At 40.5% G+C, this 25,995-nt stretch overlaps 1 protein-coding gene across 1 annotated transcript in view; it reads left to right on the top strand.

Moving 5' to 3' along the window:
• Nucleotides 1-25,995, top strand: part of RFTN2 (raftlin family member 2) — a 91,386-nt gene that overhangs the window by 55,547 nt on the left and 9,844 nt on the right. Inside the window, exon 8 of the mRNA XM_023218196.1 lies at nucleotides 18,162-18,240. Within this exon, the coding sequence (XP_023073964.1) occupies nucleotides 18,162-18,240 (79 nt within the window). The remainder of the gene's footprint in view (nucleotides 1-18,161; nucleotides 18,241-25,995) is intronic.

The following is a 25,995-nucleotide window of genomic DNA, read 5'->3' as shown; positions in this document are numbered from 1 at the left end:
CTGGAGGCTGAGGCAGGAGAATGACATGAACCCGGGAGGCGGAGCTTGCAGTGAACTGAGATTGCGCCACTGCACTCCAGCCTAGGCGACAGAGCGAGACTCCGTCTCAAAAAAAAAAAAAATTTTATAAAAAGAAGAGACATTTTAAACTGTCAAAGTTAGATGGAATCATCAAATACTAAAGAGATTAGAGGGCAGCATCATCACCATTTAGCAGATTTCCATTTAGGAATCTGCTACTAACTCTGTATAGAAGGTAGCCAAAAAATATAATTTTAACAGTAATTGCCATTATGCAACGAGGCTCACTACAACACACAATGTCTACTCTTCTTTTGTATGCCAAGGAGCATTGTGCAATATTGGTGTTTATTTTGTTCCTTTGCATTTTGTAATTGGAGTCCTGCCAAGTGCCTGCAACACAGGCAATATAGGATGAAGGTCGTTTGGTAACAAGGATTGTTGGTAAAGCTTGTTTATCCTCTGCCTTTCTATTCTTGCACAAATATACTGTCCCTGTGACGTGTCACATGCTGTTCTTAGCTGCTTTAGTACACACAATGATGTAATCGTTGTCAATTATGTCATCTTTACAAATAAAGAAAAATGTTATATACAGTTGACCTTGGTCAAGGTAGAGGATAGAGCCCGAAGTTTTTAGTCTCTGAAACTAGAGGAATGGTTACAAGCTGCCCAGGCTTTGGAGCTAAGCAGATCTTGTTTAAATTATGGCTTCATCATTGTCTAGCTGTATGATTTGGGCAAGTCATCTAACATTTTTAAGACAAATTTGCTTATCTGAAAAATGGTACAATAATATCAATTTTAGTGGATTATCACGATGACTAAGATAATACATGCAAAGTACCTATACAGGGCCCGGGCATATTAGGCTAATGAATTAGGGCTAATGTTCTGGGACCTAATCCTTAGCAGAACCAAAATTTCTGATAAGCTGAAACCAGTGTTCAGGCATGATAGCTTGGCCTGTCCTAAATCAGGATGTTTCAGAAAATGTAAATACTGTAGCTCACTATATACAAAATCAGCATTTGAAGATGACAAGACAATAAAAGCAACAGAAATACATAAGGACATTATTAAGATATCTGCTTACACATATTCTCACACCCAGAAAAACAAACGTCTATCATCATCTTCCTTTTGCGACCCACATGTTGAAAACATAACTTAAAACTACTGCCAGTGAAAACGTTCTTCCTTACATATGTTTGTCTTATATGCAACAATAGAGTCTTAAGTAATGTCAACATTTTCCCTATTCTTTTATCACCTAAGCCATACTCGAATGGCCTATATATAAGATGTTTTCCCCTCACTCAAATATATCCTGTTATTGGATTACATAGATATAGTGTGTCCTAGGTTAAAGTTGTTGCTTCAATTACCCTAGGCAGTATCTCACCACTAAGGTTTAAAACTGCATTACCATGGAAATGTCATGATGCTGTAATCTTATATCACCACATTATTCCAGAGTTATTGTTATCAGTCCTGAAAACATGCCAGAATCCCTTCTTAATCGTTATCACTATTAATAATACCAATGGGCTCAATCCTTTTTCCCTTCAAGAGCTCAAGGTGGAAGTTGACACTAAACTCTTCAGAGCAAATTTGGTGGAGGAGCAAACTAGCTGAGCTGGCAGCTAATATTGTTGACCTTAAAAAACCACCAAAATAAAGGGGAAGGAAGAGCCAAAGTTCCCTATGTTTGGCTACCTCAAAACAGCAACATGGCTCCCCTCTCCGAATCCTGAAGTGTGAGCAGGAACGTGCATTGTAACAGGAATCCCAAAGTGATTTTGATGCACTTTCGGAAACACTGAATTCTAACCTTACATTGAGAGAGAGAAAGTGAGAAAGGTAAGGGAGGGGGTGAGAGAAAGAGAGGGAACTTTAGAACACAGGATAGAGAAAGACATGCACTCATTTATATCTAGAAGGCAGAATTTAAAGGCAGGGGCCTTTTGGTCCAGTTGAATCAAGTTATACTATACCGAGAACATTAAAAAGTCTGATCTTCAAGCGGACCTAATAGACAACTACAGAACTCTCCACCCCAAACCAACAGAATATACATTCTTCTCAGCATCACATCTTACTTATTCTAAAATTGACCTCATAATAGGAAGTAAAACACTCCTCAGCAAATGTAAAAGAACAGAAATCACAACAAACTGTCTCTCAGACCACAGTGTAATCAAATTAGAACTCAAGATTAAGAAACTCACTCAAAACCTCACAACTACGTGGAAACTGAACAACCTGCTCCTGAATGACTATCGGGTAAATAACAAAATGAAGGCAGAAATAAAGATGCTCTTTGAAACCAATGAGAACAAAGACACAATGTACCAGAATCTCCCGGACACATTTAAAGCAGTGTGTAGAGGGAAATTGATAGCACTAAATGCCCATAAGAGAAAGCAGGAAAGATCTAAAATCGACACCCTAACATCACAATTAAAAGAACTAGAGAAGCAAGAACAAACAAATTCAAAAGCTAGCAGAAGACAGGAAATAACTAAGATCAGAGCAGAACTGAAGGAGACAGAAACGCAAAAAACCCTTCAAAAAATCAATGAATCCAGAAGCTGGTTTTTTTAAAAGATCAACAAAATACATAGACCGAGACCACTAGCCAGACTAATAAGAAAAGAGAGAAGGATCAAATGGATACAATAAAAAATGATAAAGGGGATATCACCACCAATCCCACAGAGATACAAACTACCATCAGAGATTACTAGACGCCTCTATGCAAATAAACTAGAAAATCTAGAAGAAATGGATAAATTCCTGGACACATACACCCTCCCAAGACTAAACCAGGAAGAAGTTGAATCTCTGAATAGACCAATAACAGGTTCTGAAATTGAGGCAATAATTAATAGCCTTCCAACCAAAAAAAGTCCAGGACCAGACAGATTCACAGTCAAATTCTACCAGAGGTACAAAGAGGAGCTAGTACCATTCCTTCTGAAACTATCTCCATCAATAGAAAAAGAGAGACTCCTCCCTAACTCATTTTTGAGGCCAGCAGCATCCTGATACCAAAACCTGGCAGAGACACAACAAAAAAAGAAAATTTTAGGCCAATATCCCTCATGAACAATGATACGAAAATCCTCAATAAAATATTGGCAAACCGAATCCAGCAGCACATCAAAAAGCTTATCCACCACGATCAAATCGGCTTCATCCCTGGGATGCAAGGCTGGTTCAATATACACAAATCAATAAACGTAATCCATCACATAAACAGAACCAACGACAAAAACCACATGATTATCTCAATAGATGCAGAAAAGGCCTTTGACAAAATTCAACAGGCCTTCATGCTAAAAACTCTCAATAAACTAGGTATTGATGGAACATATCTCAAAATAATAAGAGCTGTTTATGACAGACCCACAGCCAACATCATACTGAATGGGCAAAAACTGGAAGCATTCCCTTTGAAAACTAGCACAAGACAAGGATGCCCTCTCTCACCACTCCTATTCAACATAGTATTGGAAGTTCTGGCCACAACAATCAGGCAACAGAAAGAAATAAAGGGTATTCAATTAGGAAAAGAGGAGGTCAAATTGTCTCTGTTTGCAGATGACATGATTGTATGTTTAGAAAACCCCATCGTCTTAGCCCCAGATCTCCTTAAGCTGATAAGCAACTTCAGCAAAGTCTCAGGATACAAAATCAATGTGCAAAAATCACAAGCATTCCTGTACACCAATAATAGACAAACAGAGAGCCAAATCATGAGTGAACTCCCATTCACAATTGCTACAAAGAGAATAAAATACCTAGGAATCCAACTTACATGGGATGCAAAGGACTTTTTCAAGGAGATTTACAAACCACTGTTTAAGGTAATAAAAGAGGACACAAACAAATGGAAGAACATTCCATGCTCATGGATAGAAAGAATCAAAATCGTGAAAATGGCCATATTGCCCAAAATAATTTATAGATTCAATGCCATCCCCATCAAGCTACCACTGACTTTTTTCACAGAACTGGAAAAAAACTACTTTAAATTTCATATGGAACAAAAAAAGAGCCTACATAACCAAGGCAATCCTAAGCAAAAAGAACCAAGCTGGAGGCATCACGCTACCTGACTTCAAACTATACTACAAGGCTACAGTAACCAAAACAGCATGGTACTGGTACCAAAACAGAGATATAGACCAATGGGACAGAACAGAGGCCTCAGAAATAACACCACACATCTACAACCATTTGATCTTTGACAAACCTGACAAAAACAAACAATGGGGAAAGGATTCCCTATTTAATAAATGGTTCTGGAAAAACTGGCTAGCCTTATGCAGAAAGCTGAAACTGGATCCTTTCCTTACACCTTATACAAAAATTAACTCAAGTTGAATTAAAGACTTAAATGTAATACCTAAAACCATAAAAACTCTAGAAGAAAACCTAGGCAATACTATTCAGGCATAGGCATGGGAAAAGACATCATGACTAAAACACCAAAAGCAATGGCAACAAAAGCCAAAATTGACAAATGGGATCTAATTAAACTAAAGAGCTTCTTTCTGCACAGCAAAAGAATCTATCAGCAGAGTGAACAAGCAACCTACAGATTGGGAGAAAATTTTTGCACTCTATCCATCTGACAAAGGGCTAATATCCAGAATCTACAAACAACTTAAACAAATTTACAAGAAAAAAACAAACAACCCCATCAAAAAATGGGTGAAGGATATGAACAGACACTTGTCAAAAGAAGACATTTATGCAGCCAACAGACACATGAAAAAATGCTCATCATCACTGTCATTAGAGAAATGCAAATCAAAACCACAGTGAGATACCATCTCATGCCAGTTAGAATGGCGATTATTAAAAAGTCAGGAAACAACAGATGCTGGAGAGGATGTGGGGAAATAGGAATGCTTTTACACTGCTGGTGGGAGTGTAAATTAGTTCAACCATTGTGAAGACAGTGTTGGTGATTCCTCAAGGATCTAGAACTAGAAATATCATTTGACCCAGCAATCCCATTACTGGGTATATACCCAAAGGATTATAAATCATACTACTATAAAGACACATGCATACGTATGTTTATTGTGGCACTGTTCACAATAGCAAAGTCTTGGAACCAACACAAATGCCCATCAATGATAGACTGGATAAAGAAGATGTGGCACATATACATCACGGAATACTATGCAGCCATAAAAAAAAGGGATGAGTTCATGTCCTTTGCAGGGACATGGATGAAACTAGAAAGTGTCATTCTCAGCAAAGTAACACAAGACGAGAAAACCAACCACTGCGTGTTCTCACTCATAAGTGGGAGCTGAACAATGAGAACACATGGACACAGGGAGGGGAACATCACACACTGGGGCCTGTCGGGAAGTGGGGAGCTGGGGGAGAGATAGCATTAGGAGAAATACCTAATGTAAATGACGATTTGATGGGTGCAGCAAACCAACATAGCACATGTATACCTATGTAACGAACCTGCACGTTGTGCACATGTTCCCTAGAACTTAAAGTATAATAATAATAATTTTTTTTTAAAAAAGTATGGTCCCAGCCAGGCACAGTGGCTCATGCCGATAATCCCATCACTTTGGCAGGCCAAAGAAGGCAGATCAGTCGAGGTCAGGAGTTTGAGATCATCCTGGCCAACATGGTGAAACCCCGTCTCTACTAAAAATACAAAAAAATTAGCTGGGCATGGTGGTGCGAACCTGTAGTTCCAGCTACCCAGGAGGCTGAGGCACAAGAATCGCTTGAACCCAGGAGGCAGGGGTTGCAGTGAGCCGAGATCACACCACTGCGCTCCAGCCTGGGTAACAGAGTAAGACTGTGTCTCAAAAAAAAAAAAAAAAAAAAAAAAATTCTGGTCCCTAAGGACAAGATGTGAATAACAAGAGAAATTGGTCTTCTCACTGTGATGTGATGCTGAGCTCCGTTCCCCTCTTCCATTTTCTGCAGCCCCTGTAGAACAGGCCCAACAGCCTCATGGGTATCACAGCTCAGAAGCCCTGGAAGTCTGTGGAGTCCCAGTCTCAATCTTCATGTGGCAGCCAAAGCAGTTGTTGCACATTTATATATATACAGTTGAGGGAGAGGTTAGGATTTGGCCCATTCTAATGCAGTTCTCTGCTCTTACTAATTTAAATTCTGTAGAAACAGTGTCATGTAAGTCCATCATGAGTTAAGCTCATAGTAATCTTGCTGTGAGCAGCATTTTGGTAAGGCCACATTCTTAAAATAATCAATTTTGTCTGTTATATATACTTCCAGTTACCATCACTCTGTCTCATCTGAATGTAAATGTTTAACATTTTGTGGGGTGGAGAAGAGTTGGGACAACTACATTGTAGTGTGCCCTTTTCTTTGGTTTCAACACATACTGATACCTGAGAAACAAATTCAGGATCATAGGCAAAGGAACTTTGTGACTAAGCACATAGCTGCAAAGTTGGAAGTCAACATTTAATTTTATAATTTTCCTTTTAAAAAGCAAAATTATATTTGAGTTTTCAAAAGCAAGAATTAACTCAGTTACTTTTGAGTTGGAAATGTTAGGCCATGACAATTAATTAATGTGTAAGATGATGCAAAAGTCAACATAAAGCACAAATTAGCCTAACAATTCTATTTCTTCTACTCTAATGAATTTTGGAACGATAAATGAAAGCTTTTTATAAGAGTATATTTCACAAGTGACTGAGCAGTTACGGATAAGCTCACTCTTTTGAAACTGGCTTAGTTGTATTGAAACTGATTCAGATTCATGCATTTATTTTAACCAGAATGATCTTTCTGAGTGCCTTATATTTCTTGAGTGCCTAATATGTGCAAGACAATATTTTACCCACTCTAGGGACAGACATCCAGGAAGTCATACTCTGCTTTGAGAAACAACACAGTTCATGACAGGTCCTTCCATGAAGGTCTAGAGCATGTATTCTCAACGGGAGTGATAAGTCCCTAAGATGATGAAAATTGGTTATTGAGAGTGCGAGGGAGTGGAAAAAATCTCAGCTATTACAATGGTTTGTGGCCGTCCAAAAGGCCACACAGTATATACACAGATATACAGCGTATCTTTGGTATTAAAATTTAACTGGGAGATATTAGGGGGAAAATATCTGAATATTGCTCCTCAGGGAAGCAATAATGAAAAGAGAGTTGACTATAAGGCACGTGAATATGGTAGAGGAATCAGTAAAGAAGAAGGGCAGGTCTGTGAAGCTCATGATGTCTGAGGGGGCACCATGATGAAAGAATAGTGCTTCCAAAAGCATTTTTAGAGAGGGAAGTTACTCCTTGTGGCAGATAGGGCTCACTTGGAGTAGTAAACGGGTTTCCTCTTACATACCAGCACTAGTCTGTTGGTAGTGGCTTCTGGAACATTGCAATAAGGATTCTGAGACTAGAACCAGCTCAGAAAAAAAGAATGTGGCACTCAGTGATGTCTACTATGTGCATGGGAGCAAATGTTGCGGTATGAATACCACAGATTATTTGCTTTCTCTGGCAACCTTAAGCAAAGCATAGTCAGAAAAGTGCAGGATATATTTAAGGAAGAGTGAGTTGAGGTGAATGAATTCCTAAAGACTTCTCATTTGAAACCTAATAAATTCAAGACCAATTTTTCCAAAAGAATAAATGTAAAGGGGGAGGGAGCTTTTGTATCATGTATAAATCTACAACTATTCTTCTACTTGTCACCCTTAAATATACGATTTTAAAACAATTTTTGTGACATAAAACACTCATATGGAAAGTGCATAAAACACACACCTAGTGCAGTGGCTCATATCTGTAATCCCAGCATTTTGGGAAGCCGAGGTGGGCGAATCACCTGAGGTCAAGAGTTCAAGACCAGCCTGGCCAACACGGTGAAACCCTGTTTGTACTAAAAATACAAAAATTAGCTGGGCATGGTGTCGCATGCCTGTGGTCACACCTACTTGGGAGGCTGAGGCATGAGAATCGCTTGAGCCCAGGAGGCAGAGGTTACAGTGAGCCAAGATTGCACCACTGCACTCCAGCCTGGGCAACAGAGTGAGGCTCCGTCTCAAAAAAATTAAATAAATAAATAAATAAACAAAACGTGCATAAAACACAAATGTGCATAATTATACACAAAGACCTGTGTCATCACTGCAGGCCAAAATAATGAATATCACCCACACCCTAGAAGCACCCCATGTGTCTCCCCATCACCCTCACTTCCTCCACACAGAGATAACATTATCCCCACTTTTAGGACAGTCATATCCTTTCTTTGCCTAATAGTTTTACCACTTATGTATGAATCCCTAAACAATACAGTTTAGTTTTGCCTGTTTTTTAACTTTATATGAATGGAATCATATCATACATATTCTTTTATGTGTTGCTGCTTTCACTTAACATTGTAAGTTTTACCCATGCCATGTGTAGCAGTTTATTTATTCATTCCACTATGTATGGGTACATTCTGCTGCTAGTGGTTTGCTGTCTCCAGCTGTTGGCTATGACAAACAATGCTGTTCTGAGTATGAGCAGAGATCTTGGTGCACACATGTGTGAGTTTCTAGAAGCAGAATTGCTTGGTCATAGGACACTTCTTTAGCTTTGTTAGATAAATACCAGATTCTTTTCAAATAGATCGTTTCCATGTACACTCCTACTAGAAGAGGGTCAGAGTCACCATTGTCTCAACACAAAATATTATCATACTTTTAAATTTTGCCATTCTGATTGAGAGTATGTAGTGTGATCTCAGTGTGACTTCCATTTGTAGTTTCCTAATTACTTCCTGAGATTGAGCACATTTACCTATGTTTATTGGCTACTTGGATTTTTCTTTCGTAAAGTACCTGTTTAAGTCTTTTTGCCCACATTTAAAATTCTATGTTTTTTTGTTTTTTGTTTTTGCTTTTTTGAGACAGAGTCTCATTCTGTAGCCCAGGCTGGAATGCAGTGGCGTGATCTTGGCTCACTGCAGCCTCCACCTCCTGGGTTCAAGCGATTCTTCTGCCTCAGCCTCCCACATAGCTGCGATTACAGGCACCCACCACCATGCCTGGCTAATTTTTTTTTTCTTTGTAGTTTTTTTAGTAGAGATAGAGTTTCACCATGTTAGCCAGGCTGGTCTCGAACTCCTGACCTCAGGTAATCTGCCTGCCTCACCTCCCAAAGTGCTGGGATTACAGGCATGAGCCACCACGCCCAGCCTAAAGTTCTATTCATAAGGCTAGGCACAGTGGCTCACACCTGTAATCTCCACACTTTGGGAGACTAAGCTGGGAGGATAGCTTGGGCCCAGGAATTCCAGACCAGCCTGGGCAATATAGCAAGACCCCATCTCTATAAAAAATTTAAATTTAAATTTAAAAAATCTCTACTTATAGGCCGGGCGCGGTGGCTCAAGCCTGTAATCCCAGCACTTTGGGAGGCCGAGACGGGCGGATCACGAGGTCAGGAGATGGAGACCATCCTGGCTAACACGGTGAAACCCCGTCTCTACTAAAAATACAAAAAACTAGTCGGGCGAGGTGGCGGGCGCCTGTAGTCCCAGCTACTTGGGAGGCTGAGGCAGGAGAACGGCGTAAACCCAGGAGGCGGAGCTTGCAGTGAGCTGAGATCCGGCCACCGCACTCCAGCCCGGGCGACAGAGCAAGACTCCGTCTCAAAAAAAAAAAAAAAAAAAAAAAAATCTCTACTTATAACTTACTTAAATATAACAAATAAAGAGTCCTTTATTTATTATGCATGCTGCAATTATCTTCACTAATTCTTTGGTTTGTCTTTTCACTCTATGATGTCTTTAATTAACAAAAGTTTTTAATTTTAAAATCAACAAATGTATCTATCTTTACCCTTTTTAACATATTGTTTAAGAAATCCCTCCCTTCATTGAAGTTAGTAGAGAAAGAGTGAATTATTTTAAAATATGAGACATTTTCATAGTTCAAATTTGTATAAAATTCTGTAGGCTATGGTTATTGTAAGGTCACATAGCTGAAAAGTTTTGTGAGGAGTAGAAGGAAGAGTTAAGATTCATACTAAATGGCAACGAACCTCATAGCTGTAAAAGACCTAGCAAAATAAAAAATAAAGACCTAGCAAAGTCTTTTTTTTTTTTTTGAGACAGAGTCTCACTCTATTGCCTAGGCTGGAGTGCAAAAAAGCAAGTATGACTCATCTAGCAAAGCTTTTATCTGTTCTGCAAGCCTTTGCTCACTTGTCATGATCGGTTTTTTCTTTTTTGAAGCATGTTCCCTGGCATCAATATATTATCACAGAAACCAAATGACCATTTATTTATAAATTCTTCAACTCTTTAAATATCTACTGAGCATGAGTTTCTGGTCATTAATGTGGAAGCTGCAGAGAAGAGAAGACAAGCTCCTCAAGGACCTTAGATCTGGTGGAAGGAAAATGTGTACCAGTAGCTATATCATCTGGCCAAAGGGATTAAGCTTCCTAAGAGGGACCTGTGGGAACCCTGAAAAGGGGGTGCTGCTCTTCAGTTGGAGGGTTATTGAAGACTTTATGAAAGACATCACACCTTAAACTAATCTCAAAAGATGGTCAGAATGGGAACAAGCAGAGGTGGTGGAGTGGGCACTCCAGATGGGAAGGAGAATGCCACAAGTAGAGATTCAGAGACAATCAAACATGACTTTGGTTTTTATATTTCAAAGAATGTAGAACAACTCTCTCCCACCTAACCATAAATTCTAGGTACTCTATCTCTCAAAGATGCTTGAAATTATAGGCACATATTGAACCAAGAAGAAGTTCAAGTTGTCCCTGTAAATTCCTACAAAAATAATTTTTTAATTTAATTATCATCCGGGGGCAGTGGCTCGCACCAGTAATCCCAGCACTTTGGGAGGCCGAGGCGGGCAGAGCACGAGGTCAAGAGATCGAGACCATCCTGGCCAACATGGTGAAACCCAATCTCTACTAAAAATACAAAAAAAATTAACTGGGCGTGGTCATGCTTACCTGTAGTCCCAGCTATTCAGGAGGCTAAGGCAGGAGGATCACTTGAACCCAGGAGACAGAGGTTACAGTGAGCCAAGATCACGTCACTGCACTCCAGCCTGGCAACAGAGCAAGACTCCATTTAAAAAAAAAAAAAAAAAAAAAAAAAAAAAAAAAACCTTGGTTTTCATATCTTAAAGAATGTAGAACAACTTTTTCCCACCTATGCATAAATTCTAAGTACTATAGCTCTCAAAGATGCTTGAAATTATAGGCACATATTGAACCAAGAAGAAGTTCAGGTTGTCCTTGTAACTTCCTACAAAAATAATTTATAAATTTAATTATCGGCTGAGGACAGTGGCTCACACCAGTAATGCCAGCACTTTGGGAGGCCAAGGCAGACAGATCACCTGAGGTCAGGAGTGAGACCAGCCTGACCAACATGGTGAAACTCCGTCTCTACTACAAATACAAAAAAAAAAAAAAAGATTAGCCAGGCATAATGGTGCACGCCTGTAGTCCCAGCTACTCGGGAGGCTGAGCCAGGAGAATCACTTGAACCTGCAAGGTGGGGGTTGCAGTGAACCAAGACACACCACTGCACTCCAGCCTGGGCAACAGAGCGAGACTCTGTCTCAAAAAAACAAAAATTATCACTAAAGATATTGCCAAACTAGGCCGGGCGTGGTGGCTCATGCCTGTAATCCCAGCACTTTGAGAGGCTGAGGCAGGCGGATCATGAGGTCAGGAGATCAAGACCATCCTGGTTAACACGGTGAAACCCCGTCTCTATTAAAAATACAAAAAATTAGCCCGTGGTGGTTGGCGCCTATAGTCCCACCTACTAGGGAGGCTGAGGCAGGAGAATGGTGTGAACCCGGGAGGTGGAGCTTGCAGTGACCAGAGATCACACCACTGCACTCCAGCCTGGGCGACACAGCGAGACTCCATCTCAAAAAAATAATAATAGCCGGGTGCGGTGGCTCAAGCCTGTAATCCCAGCACTTTGGGAGGCCGAGACGGGCGGATCACGAGGTCAGGAGATCGAGACCATCCTGGCTAACACTGTGAAACCCCGTCTCTACTAAAAAATACAAAAAAAACTAGCCGGGCGAGGTGGCGGGCGCCTGTATGCAGTCCCAGCTACTCCAGAGGCTGAGGCAGGAGAATGGCATAAACCCGGGAGGCGGAGCTTGCAGTGAGCTGAGATTCGGCCACTGCACTCCAGCCTGGGCGACAGAGCGAGACTCCGTCTCGAAATAATAATAATAATAATAATAATAATAATAATAGTAATAATAATAATAATAAAATAAAATAAAAGATATTGTCAAACTATAAATAGAACTTTTTTAAGTTTCATTTTTGTTGCTTGTTTGTTTTTACAACCACTGCTAGTCACTGTTGTGCAGAACTGAATTCATTTGGGGGAATGTTAAGGCAAAGCTTTCAATTATTAATCTTTTATGTCACACTTTAATACCATGGATCATGAACTTGCTCCTGTCTCTTCTTACGTTTGCCACACTAACATCCGGACCTGTATGGTCTGCTTAAGTAGTCTAATCGGCCCAAGCAAAATGAACATTTGTGTTTATTTTCTTCATTATTCTCCACTATAACTTCTGAACATTATAAGCTGGAATGCTTAATTTAGGATGCTAAATAAAAATCTAGACTTTGGCAAAATAATCTTAGACTTATCCACGAATTATAAAGTTTTCTAGTCAGAATAGAATTAAGCCACATCTTCCTGTAGTCAGGGCTTCAGTGAGCTCTACAAGCAAATGTCGTCACTCTACATTTGCTTGTAGAGCGAATGCGGTGTTGTGGAAAGAGTGGGACCTAGAGGTGACCCAAGACAAAAACCTTAAAAGCTCTGAGTCTCAATTTCCTTATCCATAAAATAGAGAAAATCTCTGCTCTGCACACCTTAAAGGATTATCATAAGAAACAAGCATATTAATGTACGCAGAAAGGACTTAGAATGCTGAAAGCACTATAGGAGTCAAAGTTGTTTTTATTAGTTCAGTCCATGAGATCTTCTGTTAATGGGAAGACCCAGTCTTCTTGATAGTCAGGTTCTTGTCACAGAAAATCCCTCCCCCTCAAAGGACATTCACGTAGAATCTTCTTTGTGCTTTCTTATGAAGTGCATAGAAGACGGCAGGGAAGAGAAAAGGAAACTTCTCTGAGCATCTCCTGTGCTCCAGGGTCCATCTCCAGGGTCTAGGAACTTTACATCCACTATCTCATTGACAATGTTCAACCACCTCTGCCTGCAGAGGACTCAGCCCCTTCAAGGCCTGCCCCGGCTGACCTGTCCTTCATGTGGCCTGTGCCCTCGTGCTGACCACAGCACCAGGGATCATCTGCTGCCCTCAGAGATGAAGGGACTAGTCAATGTTCTCATCACTTCTCTGTAGACTGTTCTCTATACTTGTCACCAAAACAGTTTGTACTAGAGCTTTTTCAGAATTTAAATTACTATCTCTAAATCAAGCATATTTTCCAAAGTTGCCTTTGTTTTCTAATACATCAAAGCATGACTGTCCATTAAAGTCTAAAAGAGAACCAGAAGATTCTTAAATCCCTCTCAGGAAGATACTAAGTCACTCAGTTAACTAACAGCACCTTTTGTATAAACATTTTTGTAGGGAATAAGAGATGTGGGCTCTGTCCTCTGAAACCATCCAGGGCATTTGAAACATTCTCTCAGGTCCCATAATGACCACCAGTTTGCTAAGGGAAGAATATTCTATCCCAGTTCTGTAATAGAATTATCTCAGGAACAGCTGGGAACCATAAGGGACTTACTTGCTTTACCAAATAGGTGTCTGTCTATAAGGCTTCAGACCTCTTTCCCTTAGGTCTACCGTGATTAGAGTCTCGAAACCAAAACAAGTTCCACGTGGTCTCATAGCTAGTCTGAAAATAGCAGGACCTATTTTAAATCAAAATGGCCCTCAGAAAACCAGGGACATAGAAGTTTCCAACATATCTCAAATTAAGGATCTGACTCTGAGGACCTCCCCAAAAGGCAGACAAATGCTGACCTTCCAAAGTCTTACTTGAGCATCTGGATGCTGCCTAAAGTTGTCAGCCTTTGACAAACCATCTCCACGTTTGCTGCTTTATCTCATTAGATTCCCCAAACAACACTCCTCATAGGGCCACTGGAAGGCATTACTTGTCAGTTTGAAATGAACAGTTTTAAAGCTTGTGCTTAGGCCAGGCAAGGTGGCTCACACCTGTCATCCTGGCAATTTGGGAGGTCAAGGTGGGTGGATCATCTGAAGTCAGGAGTTCAAGACCAGCCTGGCCAACATGGTGAAACCCTGTCTCTACTAAAAATATAAAAATTAGTCAAATGTGGTGGTGCGTGCCTGTAATCCCAGCTACTTGGGACGCTAAGGCAGGAGAATCCCTTGAACCTGAAAGGCAGAGGTTGCAGTGAACCCAGATCACACCACTGCACTCCAGCCTGGGCAACAGAGTGAGCCTCTGCCTCAAAAAATAAAATAAATACATACATACATACATACATACATAAATACATAAAATAAAATAAAATAAAATAAAATAAAATAGATATAAAACAAAGCTTGTGCTTAAAAAGCTTCTGCCCTTTCAGAGGCAATTCCCCTTCATACCGCAGGAGGGGTAGGTTTGACAGTGCTCTTGCTTCACTGAAGAGGCTGTGGAGGGTTCGCCCTCCCCTGTGCCACACGTTTCACCTCTCTGCATACTGTGTTAAATATCAAGCAGAACACTGGCAGAGAGGATCCTATTTCAAACATACAGGCAATGATTCTCAACCCAGGATCGAGCAGTGTACTTCACACCATCTGAGGACATTTTTCCTTGACATACACCCCTAACCCACCTACCTCCACCTCCAACCCACCGAGCCTTTGATAAGCCACCTACTTCCTCTTTCTCCTTCCCACACTGCCTCGGGATCCGCTGGTGGAGATATTCTTTCATAATTTGGGGTTGCTGCCAGAAATTGTGTCAGATTGCAGAGGGAGTAACTCCTTGCCCACATTCCAAATTCCTTTATATTTTAGACAATTCAGGTCAGGAATAAATTGATAAACTAAAGATGGTGAAAAATATGTGTCCTCAGCATGGCTCTAGGCAGCCTATCTGGCTAAAATTGTCCAAAACATTTAAGGACACAAGTCACATTAGAAGAATATGATAAAATAGACATCAAGGATGCTTCCAGAAACTAAGCCTTTTTTGTTTCCACACTCCATACCAAGAGGAACTGTTGGTGGGTTTTATTATTCAAGGAAAACAGTGAATGCCTTTGGTAGTAGCAAATATCACCAAGTAATCCCCAGGGCCTGAGAAGTCCACACTTCCAAGTCTGTCTCTTCTGGTGATGGTTCCCAAATTTACTGTGCATCAGGGCCACCTGGGCAGCCTGGTGAAATAGATTCCGTAGACTGGAGCGGACCCTGGAATCAACAGGCACCTCAGTGTTTGGAATGCACAGTAAAGTCTCTAAAACCTGCCGTAGGCCAAACATTAGATCTTAGTGCATTCAGAATTGTGCCATCCACAGTGAGTGTGAAAGAACTGCCTGTAAGGTCTCCCACAATCCCTACCCCGATGCGTTCCTGCTTTCTCCTCAAGAAGAAGAATTCTACCCTGATCCCTCCTTCCCATCTTTGGATCGTTCCAGACCTGGTTCTTTCATGTGATTCTCCACCTGGATCACACACCTGGAACGTTACCCAGAGGGTCTCTTCTGCATTCCCATGTACCCTGTCCCTTGAATTTGTTTTTTCTTCTTTACTTTTCTTTCTTTTTTTCTTTTAAGATAGGTTCTCTTTCTGTCACCCATGCTAGAGTTCAGCAGCGTGATCAATAGCTCACTGCACCCTCAACCTCTGGGCTCAAGTGATCCTCCTATCTCAGCCTCCCAAGTAGCTGGGACCACAGGCATGTGCCACCACACTTGGATAATTTTTTTAAAAAGTTTTTGTAGATACAAGAGTCTCAGTATGTTTCCCAGACTAGTCTCAAACTCCTGGGCTCAAGGGATCCTCTGTCAGCTTCACAAAGTGCTAGGATTACAGGCATGAACCACCATGTCTTTCGGTCCCTTGAATTTGCTCTCTGGAAGATATTATTGATTCTGAAACTCTTCTTCCCTTCCCTTAACTGCACCCTATATTTCACTAAATGAATGGAAAAGAAGAAGGAAATCACATTTGTTGTGCTCCTTCTCGTGGCAAGCACAATGGGAGGCTCTTCATGCACTCTTATTCTTCACTTATCGCTTACTGAGGTCCCCGATAGAAAAAAATCAGAGAGGCTGGGTGCAGTGGCTCATGCCTGCAATCCCAGCACTTTGGGAGGCCAAGGCAGGCAGATCACCTGAGGTCAGGAGTTCGAGATCAGCCTGACCAACATGGAGAAACCCCGTCTCTACTAAAAATACAAAATTAGACCAGTGTGGTGGCACATGCCTGTAATCGTAGCTACTCGGGAGGCTGAAGCAGGAGAATCACTTGAACCAGGGAGGTAGAGCTTGCAGTGAGCCGAGATCACACCATTGCACTCCAGCCTAGGCAAAAAGAGCAAAACTCCATCTCGAAAGAAGGAAAGAAGGAAAGAAGAAAGAAAGAAAGAGAGAAAGAAAAGAAAGAAAGAAAAGAAAGAAAAAGAAAACAGAGAATTTAAGGATTAACTGATTAAAGACGTCAGCTATTAGGTACTACGACAGAGTTTGGATTTGAACCCAGGAACTGTCTGGTTCCAAAGCCATGGCTTTTTCCAGTATACGTCATGCTCCCAAAACATGTGACCAGCCTTTTCTGTACACGTGTAATCCCGCCCATGTACCAAAGCCTCATGAGAATTTGGTCCCAAAATTACTACATATTTTATAAAAGTTTTTCTTTCCAATCAAAGATGAGGTCAAAATGGAATGAGATTAGACTAGAAACAGCCTTTCAAATATAAAAAAGAAGCAGTCTCCTGTTATCACTTTGAGAAAGATTTGATATTTCTCTAAATTCAGTGGCATCAGTAAGGTTGGGATTTTCAAGTGGTGTGCAGTTGACACATAATTCTAAAGCCAGAGTTTCAGTGTTGCATTCATTTTCCAGAAAAAGGGCTCAGCATAAAATGCAGCTAATAGTAAGGTTTTGTTGGGGTTTTTTGCATAATAAAAGTCGTAACTGAGCAACATTAGCTACAGACACTCCTCCCCATAAATCCATGGAGACTCTGTGAAAAGCATTTCAGAGGAATACAAATCCCAAGTAGTCTTTGGCAAGGGGTAATTTGCCATGATGATAGTTAAATAAGGAGAATACTGAGTAGCTGACTACAAAGAAGCATCTGAAAATAAAACTAGCTATAGTTGAAGTCCCTCAATTGAAAATGGATGTAAATTTTCTCACATGTGACAGCCTAAATTGGTCTCTTCTGTTTATAAGGCAAGTTTGACAATGCATACCAAGAAGCTTAAATCATAAGATTTGACCTAATACTCCCACTCCTAAGTACTCATTTCAAGAAAATAATTCATAAGAGGAATACAATACATATTTTTATCTCCTAAGTATTCATTTTAATAAAATAATTGAATACAATACATATTTTTTGTTTATAACTGGCAAGAAACTGGAAGCAACCTTCTTTTCCAATAATGAAAAAAAGACTTAGTACATTTTGGTATCTTAATTATTTGAGTTATTATGCAACCATTAAAAATATGATTACAGTGTACAAACAAGAAAAAGAGTGTGTTCAGTGAAGGGCATAGAAACAAAATATAAATGTGCAGTGATTACAGACATGCAAATTACACAAGCTGATAAAAACTAAGAGGGGAAACAAAGAAATGAAAATATTGATGTTAGCTTGGTGAGATTACAAGTGTCTTTAAACATTAAAATTATTTTCTTTTATAGCGACCATATTCAGTTTTTAGGGATTTTTCTTGTTTTTCCAGATGTGGTTTCTATAAAATTACATTTTACATTTTTTCCATCACTGGAAAAAAAAAGATTTATATTTTAAAATTATTTTTGATCAGAAGATTATTTTACAAAACTACATATGGAATGTTCCAGCCAATTATGAAATACAGAGAATTACTAATTCACAAATACTAATACTATTGTTTTAATTTGCAGTGAAGGGAATTTGGCTACAAAGCAGATCGTATTCCTTCAGAGGCCAGTTATGTGGAATTCAGCTGCTCAAACACCAGATGTGAGTAAAATTGATGCTTTATTAACTGAATGTTATATTGAAGCATTTAATCCTTAAACTCTCATTGTAATTCCAAATAAGAAAGCATGGACATGACATGGAAACAGTCCTCTGAACCAACCTATAAGGGAAATGTGCTAGCAATCAGGCAACATGAAATAGTTCCAAAGGGGAATTCTAATACGCCATCTCAAAATATGCCACTTTGGCATGAGGATTACTTTGAGCTAAAGGCAATTAAGAAACAGCAGACACAGGAGGAACTCTCTGTCCTCCACCTTTCTGCTGAAAAACGGGGGCATACATTTCGCTTTATAAGGGTGACATAAATTTCCATTTGTAAAGGTGTCTAATCACCAGAAACAATTCACAGTGATGAGTCTGCAAAAACAAACTGTACTGAAATAAGCTTGATCTTCCATTCGTTTACTCCATGTATTTGCCTTCTCACAATTTACTTCCCCAGAAGCCCAAACTCCTTTTCCCTCGTCTAGTCACCTGTCCACAACTTATCACCCTTTGTTAAAATGGTATATAAACTCCCAGGTCTTCTACACCAAACTGTCTCTTTGGGTTTTTGCTACTTTTCTGTGAAGAGACTGTGTGCATTGAAAATAAACCTTTTCTCCTATTAATATGTCTTTTGTCAGTTTAATTTGTAGTTCTCAGCTACTGAACCTAAGAGGATAGAGGAACAGTTATTTCCATCCTTACAGTTCTAAATCTTGTGAATGAATGTGCCTGATCTTGCAATGCATCCATGCAACTTTGGCTATCTTGACCTTTAGCAACATTTTTCTTTTATATTATCTAGTCAAGTTTGTATTTTTTCAGCACTTTGCTGAAGGGCTATTCTGAGCCTCAAGTCACCTTGATCTTACTGGATGCACAGCTAGAATACAATGATTGAATGTGGCACTCTGTGCATTAATAAAGCATAACTTGCAAAACAAGAGATTTGCAAATGGACCAGAAAATTTTTAAAGTGATTCTTTTTCTGTATCTACATCAAGAAAACATTGTTTTATGTTTTCAGGCAAAGCTGCAGAGATTTGAAAAAAAAGAAGACATTGTTTAGTAAACTTTAAAGTTATCTAAACTATCAAAGAGCTAGATTGACTGTGTGTATAATACAGCCATGCTAAATTATCTCACGTTGATTTTGGAAAAAGGCTGGCTGGGTCGGTAGGTAAATCAGTAGAGAGGTAGAGAGGTAGTCGGGAAGATGGAGAGGCAGGAGAATACAATGACCAAGTACACAGAATTAGAAACCACATTAGAGCCCACAGGTGAGCACTGCAACCCTCCACAACAATGAGGATGACTCAACTTCATGAATTTATTAAAAAATATCTGTCAAGGTCATGCACATGGGCTCACAACTGTAATCCCAACATTTTGGGAGGCTGAGGTGGGAGAACTGCTTGAACCCAAGAGTTTGAGACCAGCCTGGGAAACATTAGCAGACCTTGTCTCTACAAAAAATTTAAAAATAAATTAGGCAGGCATGATGGCACATGCCTGTAGTCCCAGATACTTGGGATGTTGAGGTGGGAGGATCATTTGAGCCCAGGAGTTCAGTGCTACAGTGAGCTGTGATGGTGCCACTGCATTCCAGCCTGGGTGACAGAGTGAGATCCTGTCTCAAAACAAATTAATTAAATAAAAGAAATATTCTGGCCCAACCCAGTAGCTCATGCCTGTAATCCCAGCACTTTGGGAGGCCGAGGTGGGGATCATGAGGTCAAGAGATCAAGACCATCCTGGCCAACATGGTGAAACCCTGTCTCTACTAAAAATACAAAAATTAGCCGGGCGTAATGGCGTCTGCCTGTAGTCCCAGCTACTCGGGAGCCTGAGGCAGGAGAATTGCTTGAACTCAGGAGGCGGAGGTTGCAGTGAGCCTAGATTGCACCACTGCACTGCAGCCTGGCAACAGGGCGAGACTCTGTCCCAAAAAAGAAAAAAAAAAGCCGGGCGCGGTGGCTCAAGCCTGTAATCCCAGCACTTTGGGAGGCCGAGGCGGGTGGATCACGAGGTCAGGAGATCAAGACCATCCTGGCTAACACGGTGATACCCCGTCTCTACTAAAAAATACAAAAAACTAGCCGGGTGAGTTGGCGGGTACCTGTAGTCCCAGCTACTCGGGAGGCTGAGGCAGGAGAATGGCGTGAACCTGGGAGGCGGAGCTTGCAGTGAGCTGAGATTCGGCCACTGTACTCCAGCCTGGGCGACAGAGCCAGACTCCGTCTCAAAAAAAAAAAAAAAAAGAAAGAAATCTTTGCCTAAAAGAAGCAAAGGTGGGTATATGTAGAGAATGGCCAGAAAAAGTTGTCCTTTCTTCTTCCACCAAAGCAAACTTCTCATCATGTCACAACCTTTTTATTATTTCTTTTTTTCTTTTTTTTTTTTTTTTGAGATGGAGTCTTACTCTGTCACTAGGCTGGAGTTTAGTGGCGCAATCTCGGCTCACTGCAACCTCCTACTCCCTGGTTAAACGATTCTCCTGCCTCAGCCTCCCGAGTAGCTGGGACTACAGGCACGTGCCACCACACCCAGCTAATTGTTGTATTTTTAGTAGAGACGTGGTTTCACCTTGTTGGCCAGGATGGTCTTGATCTCCTGACCTTGTGATCCGCCCACCTCGGCCTCCCAAAGTGCTGGGATTACAGGTGTGAACCACTGCACCCGGCCTCTTTCTTTCTTTTTAACATTCTACAAATGGCCATTATTTTTAGGAAAAGTCATCAGAATTCACAGCCTCATGGGGTTCTGATCCATGAGGGCCATGGAGTTGTGTTTGTGACGATGTAAGACCTATATCCAGCTACCTCACAGTCTCTTTTACTTAATATTAGATACAAGGTTTTTAATTCCCTGAAAATGTTTAGGCCCTTTTTGTTTATCATGTTTTACTTTTTTATGAGACAGGGTCTCCCTGTGTTGCCAAGTCTGGTCTCAAACTCCTGAGTTCAAACAATCCTCCCACCTTAGCTTCCCAAGTAGTTAGGGTTACAGGTGCTCACCACTGTACCCAGCCCTTTTTTGTTTAGCTTTAGATACTATCCAGTAGTCTCTAGTCTCAGATTTTCTTTGGGTAATCTTTATATTCCATTGTAATGTAAAATTACTGGTTCATTTATATAATGGGAAGCAGATATAGTTGGTTTGTGTCAATGACAAATCTAATAATAACATATTTTATAACTTACAATTCTGCTTCTAAATGGATTTACCATTTCTTCATTTGACAAATGTCTAATTTTTCTAGCAAGAAGCCACAGGATCCTGAGATTATTTCAGAGCAGAACTTGTAGGTAGGAGTCAAAGTGTCTAACAGCTGTAACAGAAAGCTGATTTGCAAATTCTTTCAGTTTTTACTTAAGGAAACAATTTTTTACTTTATCTCAAAATGGCAGTAATACTTTCAGGAAAGTAAACTATTAATATCAATATAGAGTTAATTTATTACCAAAATGTTTTAGGTATCTCATATATATTTTGTGAAAGTTGTATTTACAATATGCCTTGAAAAATTTATGTAGTCACAGATCCATAATAGCACTGCTCTTTGTTAATACCTTTAAATCAGTTATTGTTTGAAAGGGATTGATGGGGGGATTGCTTTGTTTATAAAGTCTTTCAAAGAATTTTTTCAAAGATGTTTAGTTTTAAAAACAGTTGATAGATATTTCAGACATTACAAGTGTTGTCCTAGGATTCTCAATGCATTTTCATTAAACAATAAATTTCATGGGCTGCTAGAAATTAACCTAGAGCCTGACCTTTGAAAAAAATTTATCAGCTGAGTGCAGTGGCTGACGTCTGTAATCCCAGCACTTTGGGAGGCCGAGGGGGGCAGATCATCTGAGGTCGGGAGTTCAAGACCATCCTGAGCAACATGGAGAAACCCCTTCTCTACTAAAAATACAAAATTAGCTGGGCATGGTGGCACATGCCTGTAATCCCAGCTACACAGGAGGCGGAGGCAGGAGAATTGCTTGAACCCGGGAGGCAGAGGTTGCGCTGAGCTGAGATCATGCCATTGCCCTCCAGCCTGGGCAATAAGAGTGAAACTCCATCTCCAAAAAAAAAAAATTTATCTTGTTTTTTTTTTTACTAAAACTAATGTCAAGACTTTTCCCATCCAATTTCACTGAGCACAGAATGTTGTGCCCTGAGTTCTGAGACCCCCCTCAAAGACGACCACCAGAAACCTAAGTCAAAGCCAAGCGGCCGGGATCACTTTATTGCAGATTCGAACCCGGACCTCTCTCCTTCCAGGCATAGTCAGGAGGGCAAGAGAGAGGTCTCGAGCACAGCTCAAGCCTACTTTTTATAGTAAGGCACAAACAGGTTACAGAAGTTTAGGGCATTTTTGCAGTTACAAGATTGGGATTGGTTGACATTTTGAAGTTTGAACATTCGGCAGTTTCTGATTGGCTCCCGCCCTTTTTTAAACCACAAACGTCTAGGGGTTTTTTTTTTTTTTTTTTTTTTTAGACAAACTGCTTGCTTAACCATGGGTGGGAGGGGGGTGGTTTCGATTGAGCAAGCAGGGGGTACGTGACTGGGGGCTGCAAGCACCGGTAATCAGAACAGAACAGTCAGGGACTTTCACAACGCTTGTCCATACAACGTCTGGAATCTATAGATAACATAACCGGTTAGGTCAGGGGTCGATCTTTAACCAGGCCCAGGGCGCCGCCCGGGCTGTCTGTCTGTGGATTTCATTTCTGCCTTTTAGTCTTTTCAAGAACAGTACTGTTATGTTCAACAAATCCATTTCATGCCCCTGTTGTGGGGAGGAAATTGAGGATTGCACTATGAAGAAAGCATGTCGTTGGATTTTTTTTCTTCGGAAGTTATGGAGACCTTTACTTTTGGAATTTGTTTTATATTTCACAGATATATCTTATGCAATATTCTAGATACTTGTGAATGTTTTTAAACATGAAAAATGTCACTTCAAAACATTTAGACTCTCATTTACTGCCGCAGTTTTCTCTAAGCTATTAAGAGATAATTCATTTTAGTAAAACTAGAAACCTATTAGGAAAAAACATAGGAGAAAATCTTCATAAAGTGGAGTTAGGCAAAGAGTTTTTAGGGGCCAGGTGCGGTGGCTCACACCTATAATCTCAGCATTTTGGGAGCCTGAGGCAGGAGGATCACTTGAGTCTAGGAGTTTGAGACAACGGCAGCAACCGCAAAACCCTGTCTACAGAAAATACAAAAATAGGTGGGCATGGAGGCGCACACAGGTAATCCTAGCTACCTGCGGGGGGTGAGGAGGGGGGATCGCTGGAGCCTGGGAGATTGAGGCTGCAGTGAGCCATGATCGCGCCACTGTACTCCAGCCTGAGCAACAGAGTGAGACCTCGTCTCAAAAAAAAAAAAAAAAGAGTTTTTAGACATAACACCAAAAGCACAATCTATTTAAAAATTGAAAAAAGAGACTTCATCAAAATATAAAACTTTTGTTCTGTGAATGGCACTGTTAACAGAAGGAAAAGACAAGCCACAAACTGGGAGAGAAAAACTCAGAAAACATATACAAGACAAATGATCTTACCCAAAGGGTATCAAGGACTCTCACAGAGTGAAAAAACAACCCAGTGAAAAAATAGTTGAAAGACTGGAACGCTTCACCAATGAGGATGTGTAAATGTAAATGTATGAAAAGATGCTTAAATCACTAGCCATTAGGGAAGTGCAAATGAAAACTCATCATGAGATATCATACAGCTGTTAAAATGGTTAAAATAAAAAATACAATACCAAGAACTGGGGAGGATGAGGAGCAATCAGAACCCTCATACACAGCTGCTGGGGATGCAAAATGGAATATCCACTGTTTTCACCCTGCTGATAAAGACGTATCTGAGACTGGGTAATTTACAAAAGAAAGAGATTTAATTGGACTCACAGTTCCACGTAGCTGAGGAGGCCTCACAATCATGGCAGAAGGCAAGGAGAAGTAAGTCACATCTTACGTGGATGGCGGCAGGCAAAGAGAAAGCTTGTGCAGGGGAGCTCCCTTTTTTTTTTTTTTTTTTTTTGAAACAAAGTCTCACTCTGTCACCCAGGCTGGAGTGCAATGGCATGGTCTCAGCTCACTGCAACCTCCACCTCTCCAGTTCAAGCAATTCTCCTGCTTGCCTCAGCCTCCTGAGGATCTGGGATTACAGGCACGTACCGCCACACCTGGCTAATTTTTGTATTTTCAATAGAGATGGGGTTTGACTATGTTGGCCAGGCTGGTCTCAAACTCCTGACCTCGTGATCCGACTGCCTCGGCCTCCCAAAGTGCTGGGACTACACGCATGAGCCACTGTGCCTGGCCCCATTTTTAAACCCATCAGATCTCATGAGACTTATTCACTATGATGAGAAAGCACAGAAGAGACCCATCCCTGTGATTCAATTATCTCCCACAGGGTCCCTCCCACAACACATGGAAGTTATGGGAGCTACCAAATTCCAAGATGAGATTTGGTTGAGGACACAGAACCAAACCATATCATCCACCCTGGAAAACAGTTTGGCAGCTTCTTATGAAGTTAAACAGACATTTGCCATATGACCCAGCAGTCCCTGTCCTGGTTGTTTACCCTAGAGAAATAAAAAAGCTGATGTTCACACAAAAACCTACACACAAATATTTGTAGCAGTTCTATTCATAATCACCTCAAACTGGAAACTGGAAACAACCCAAATGTCTTCAACAAGTGAATGAATAAACAACAGTGGTACATCCATACAATTAAATACTCAGAAATAAAAAGGACTGGGCATGGTGGCTCACATCTGTAATCCCAGCACTCTGGGAGGCCAAGGCAGGTGGCTGGCCTTGAGGTCAGGAGTTTGAGACCAACTGGGGCAACTTGGGACCCCATTTCATAAAAAAATAAAATAACATAGAGTCTGTCTCTACAAATAAAAAATAAAAATAAATAGGAATGAACTTACTGGTATACATAACTTGGATTAATCTCAAAGGCGTTTTAATGAATAAAAGAGCCAGCCGCAAAAGATTGCGGACTGTATAATTCTCTTTAAATGACATTCTCAAGAAGACAAAACTATAGTGTGGAGAACAGATCGGTGGTTTCCAGGGATTAGGGGTGGTGGAAGGGTGTGATAGAGGGATATATAAAGCAGTGTTTTGGGGTGATGGAACTGTTCTGTGTCCCAAATGTGGTTAAATCTATACACGTATTGAAACTCATAGGCTTGTACTCCCCAAAGTCACTTTTACTGTATGTTCATTTAAAAGATAAAACATCAAAGATCATTCGCTCTACAAATTACATAGACTCTATTTTCTATGCCTTTGTCCCTCAGTAAAGACTGTCCTTGGGTCACGGAATGCTTATGAAGCTTAGTGAAGTTGCTAACTTCTCTTTTCTCTGTGTGATTTCTCTTTTTATCTTGCTGTTCCTTTTATCTATTTTTATTTTTCTTTATTTTGGGGAGAGTCCTCTAAATGAATTCGAGGAAATGATAGCTATGCTGAGTAGGAAGAGTGATCCCTGCTGCCATAAGGGCAGATGTAGGATGAGAGAGCAGCACTCTTCTGGTCACCCAAGCTTGTTTCTATATTCCTTATTGGTGTTCTTTGGGTGGTAAGGGACATAAGCTCTGTTCAGACTAGCCTATGTATATAAGGGAATTTACTGGCTTCTAGACAGGAAGACTATACTGGCATAGCTCACAAGGTTAAAAAAAAAAAAAAAAAAAAAAAAAAAAAAA

The sequence above is a fragment of the Piliocolobus tephrosceles genome, chromosome 11 (assembly GCF_002776525.5).
Source record: "Piliocolobus tephrosceles isolate RC106 chromosome 11, ASM277652v3, whole genome shotgun sequence".
Lineage (NCBI taxonomy): Eukaryota > Metazoa > Chordata > Mammalia > Primates > Cercopithecidae > Piliocolobus > Piliocolobus tephrosceles.
Note: the sequence above shows the minus strand (reverse complement) of the source record. Positions and strands in the feature narration are given on the sequence as shown.